We start from the raw sequence: 2,896 nt of genomic DNA, 5'->3' as shown, positions 1-2,896 counted from the left end.
GGGGGGCAGGACCCCTCAGTGTTTGCTACCGTGTATCTGCCGCCAGAATGGCCAGACGTTACCATAATTCTGTGATTGAACCACCTACTGGGCTGCCTCATTCCCGTCACTGGGCCTGGCACGTGGTAGGTGCTTAGCAAACGCGTATGGAACGTACAGGTGAATCAGAGAGATTTTAAGAGATCGTAAGGCAGCGAGAGAGCCAGGGTGACAAAAGGCAGTTGAAAAGGTCCTAGGAGGTCAGAGAGGTCAGGGTCAGAGATGACTGGAGATTCGTGCGCATGAAGGTCAGAGAGATCAGAGGGAAAGCAGAGAACAGTGTGGCTAGAGGTCAGATGGCCGGGGGGACTGGACAAGTCAGAGGGGCAGGGAGGCCACAAGGGGTCAGAGGGGTTCAGAGAGGATTAAGGAAAGGAGTCAGAACACGGGGAGGGCCCGGCGCCCCGCAGACGAGCTCCGAAGGGACGGCAGTGTCTCACCACCGGGCCAAGGTCCCAGGCCGGGCTGGGGCGTAGCTGTCATGCCGGTGAAGCTGGATGAAGTCCCTGCCCGGGCCCTGGGCCAGCTCGGTGATCTCCTGGCCCCACCAGCGCGCCTGCCGGTAGCTGCCGCACTTGAGGATCAGGGACCTGAGTGGGAACAACGAGACGGACCACAGCCGCGCCCGCCGCTCCTCCTCTGGCCGCCCCTTCCTTCACACCTCCTCCCTTGCCCCTAAGTCACGACTCCGCCCGGACGGGGCAGGCCCCTGCCCTGCCCACGCTTCGGTCACTGGCACGGCACGGGGCAGCGCGCCAGGCGCTCGCGTTTGCTGAAGGAACGCATGAATGAATGCGTGAGCGAGTGCCCTTCGTCTTCTAGCAGGACTCCCTCCCCTAAGCTTGTACCGGACCCCGGACCCCGGACGTCTCTCTCCGGGTTCAAGAGCAGCCCCAGGCATGCGGCCAGACCGGTTCCCCGGTTCCAAACCAAGGCGGGCCCGGGGGTGGATGGGGGTGGAAAGGCTTCCTCTCCTTCCCCTCACTGCCCCCCCGGGCCCCGCTGCGGGCTCTGGGCCCACCAGCTGTCCGTCCACCTGCGCGGGAGGCCTTACCTGTGCGAGGTGTCGATCCTGACGCCATAGCGCGTCTCTGTGCTCCGTTTCCCCACCTGCACCTCGAAGCCAGGGTCAAAGAGCTGAACAAAGGAGATGGCGCCCGTCTCGAGGCACATGTAGAGCAGGAAAGAGTCCTTCACCACCAGCCACCTGGAGCGGGAGGGCTCCGTCCGTTCCCCCGGCCCTTGGCATCTCCCTCCTCACCCCTGCCGCCGCCGCCCCGCTCACCGCTCCGGGGCTCACCTCTTGGACCAGCGGTAACAGACTTGGTCTCGGCCACAGCAGGTGAGGCCGGGAACGCGGTNAGGCTGGCCGGGGGCCAGAGCGGGATGTCAGACACTCACAGCCCTTTGGAGCCAAGGTCTGGGATAAAGGACAGCTGGCTGACTTCCAGGAACTCCGTCTGCAGAGGAAGGCAAAGGCTCAGAGGAGAGACTGGCTTCCCGCTCCTCGGGCCCGCCGGCCCTCTGTCCCCCGGGGGCCCGGTGATCCCGCCGCCCCGGCTCGGGGACCAGCCCCGGGCCTACCATGGCGTGGTAGTTGCGGTAGAAAGACATGGTCAGGAGGCGGTTGAGGTAATTCTCCAGGTATTTCTGCAGCAGGGAGGAGACAGAGGCACGTGGGACCGGAGGCATGGGCGCCCCAAACGCCTTTCCGGGCGAGGTGGTGTCCGGCCGCACCTGCTTGCTGGACGCGTGTCTGGAGGAGCCCTCGGGGCCGGCGCGAGGCAGGGAGGGCATGTGGCGGTCGGCGGCTTCCCCGGCGGGGGCATAGGCGGCGGCAAAGCNTGGGGAAGAGACGGGAAGAGGGGCAAGTAAGAGCCAGGAAGCCGAGCGCGGGGGCGTCTGGGGGAGGCCCGGAGGCTGGCAAAGGCCCCCGCCCTGAGGACAGAGACAAGGAAAGAAATGAAAGAGCCAAGGGCATTTTGGGCACCGGGCCCGGCTGAGATCCTGGCACAGGAGCGCGGACAGGGAGAGCCGGGCTGGGAAGGTTTCCTGGTAACCGGAGTCGGGGAAGGCCCCCCCCCTGCAGGGGCCAGAGCCAGGGCTCGGAAAGGGTGCGACGGGCAGAAAGCAGGGGCGCAGCTGGGGCAGGGGAGGGATGGGAGCACCTCCTTCGCGACAGGAAGGGGACGGGTCCCCTCACCGAGCCAGAGGGAGCAGACTCATCAAGACTTTGTGTCTGAGGAGGTCCCGGTGCAGCTCCTGGAAATGACGGAACTTCTTCTTGGTTGTCCAGGTAAAGGCGCCGTGGGTCAAGCGGACAGAATACAGTGTGCAGGTCCCCACCTGCGGGTGGGGGGACTCAGTGGCTGTCCCCCAGGACCCCCTGGTTGGGGCGCAGCCCACCCCCCTCTCTGGCCAGCCCTCCCTCCTCCCGCCTCCCCAGTGGGGGCCCAGCCACCTTGGATCCACTGGTGTATCGCTCCGTTCCCACCACCTGGGCTGTGACGGGGACCCCAGGGGCGAACACCAAGGGGTGCATTTTCAGCGGCTGCAGGTTGTAGATGGCCAGGAAGGGGTGCATCCGGTCAGCTGGGAGCGGAGAAGGTGCAGAGAATGGGGACCCCAGGAGGTCTCAGCCCCTCGCCCTCCCCGAGGGCCGCGCCCCTGCCTACCTGGGTCCTCGCCCTCCCTCAGAGTGTCCAGCTCGTCGGGTTCCATGTGTAACTGGCTGGAGTCCAGGCCGCCCCCAGCGGGGAAGGGGCTCTGGGGAGTCGCCGCCATCCTGGGAGCACGGGGAGGCCTCAGGGAGGTGTCCTGCCCTGCAGGGCCCGGCCGCCCCCGTCCCGCCCCCTCG

General features: G+C 66.4%; 1 protein-coding gene across 1 annotated transcript in view; it reads right to left on the bottom strand.

Moving 5' to 3' along the window:
- Positions 1-2,823, bottom strand: part of PLD2 (phospholipase D2) — a 10,553-nt gene extending 7,730 nt beyond the window's left edge. Inside the window, 9 exon segments of the mRNA XM_077746784.1 lie at positions 480-629; positions 1,094-1,246; positions 1,340-1,404; positions 1,437-1,499; positions 1,624-1,689; positions 1,777-1,883; positions 2,244-2,385; positions 2,501-2,631; positions 2,715-2,823. Of these exon segments, the coding sequence (XP_077602910.1) occupies positions 480-629; positions 1,094-1,246; positions 1,340-1,404; positions 1,437-1,499; positions 1,624-1,689; positions 1,777-1,883; positions 2,244-2,385; positions 2,501-2,631; positions 2,715-2,823 (986 nt within the window).
- Between the last annotated feature and the right edge of the window lie 73 nt (positions 2,824-2,896).

This window comes from Crocuta crocuta, unplaced genomic scaffold (genome assembly GCF_008692635.1).
Source record: "Crocuta crocuta isolate KB4526 unplaced genomic scaffold, BGI_CrCroc_1.0 scaffold139, whole genome shotgun sequence".
Taxonomy (NCBI): Eukaryota; Metazoa; Chordata; class Mammalia; order Carnivora; family Hyaenidae; genus Crocuta; species Crocuta crocuta.
The sequence above is the reverse complement of the archived record's forward strand: the minus strand, read 5'-3'. Positions and strand labels throughout refer to the sequence as shown.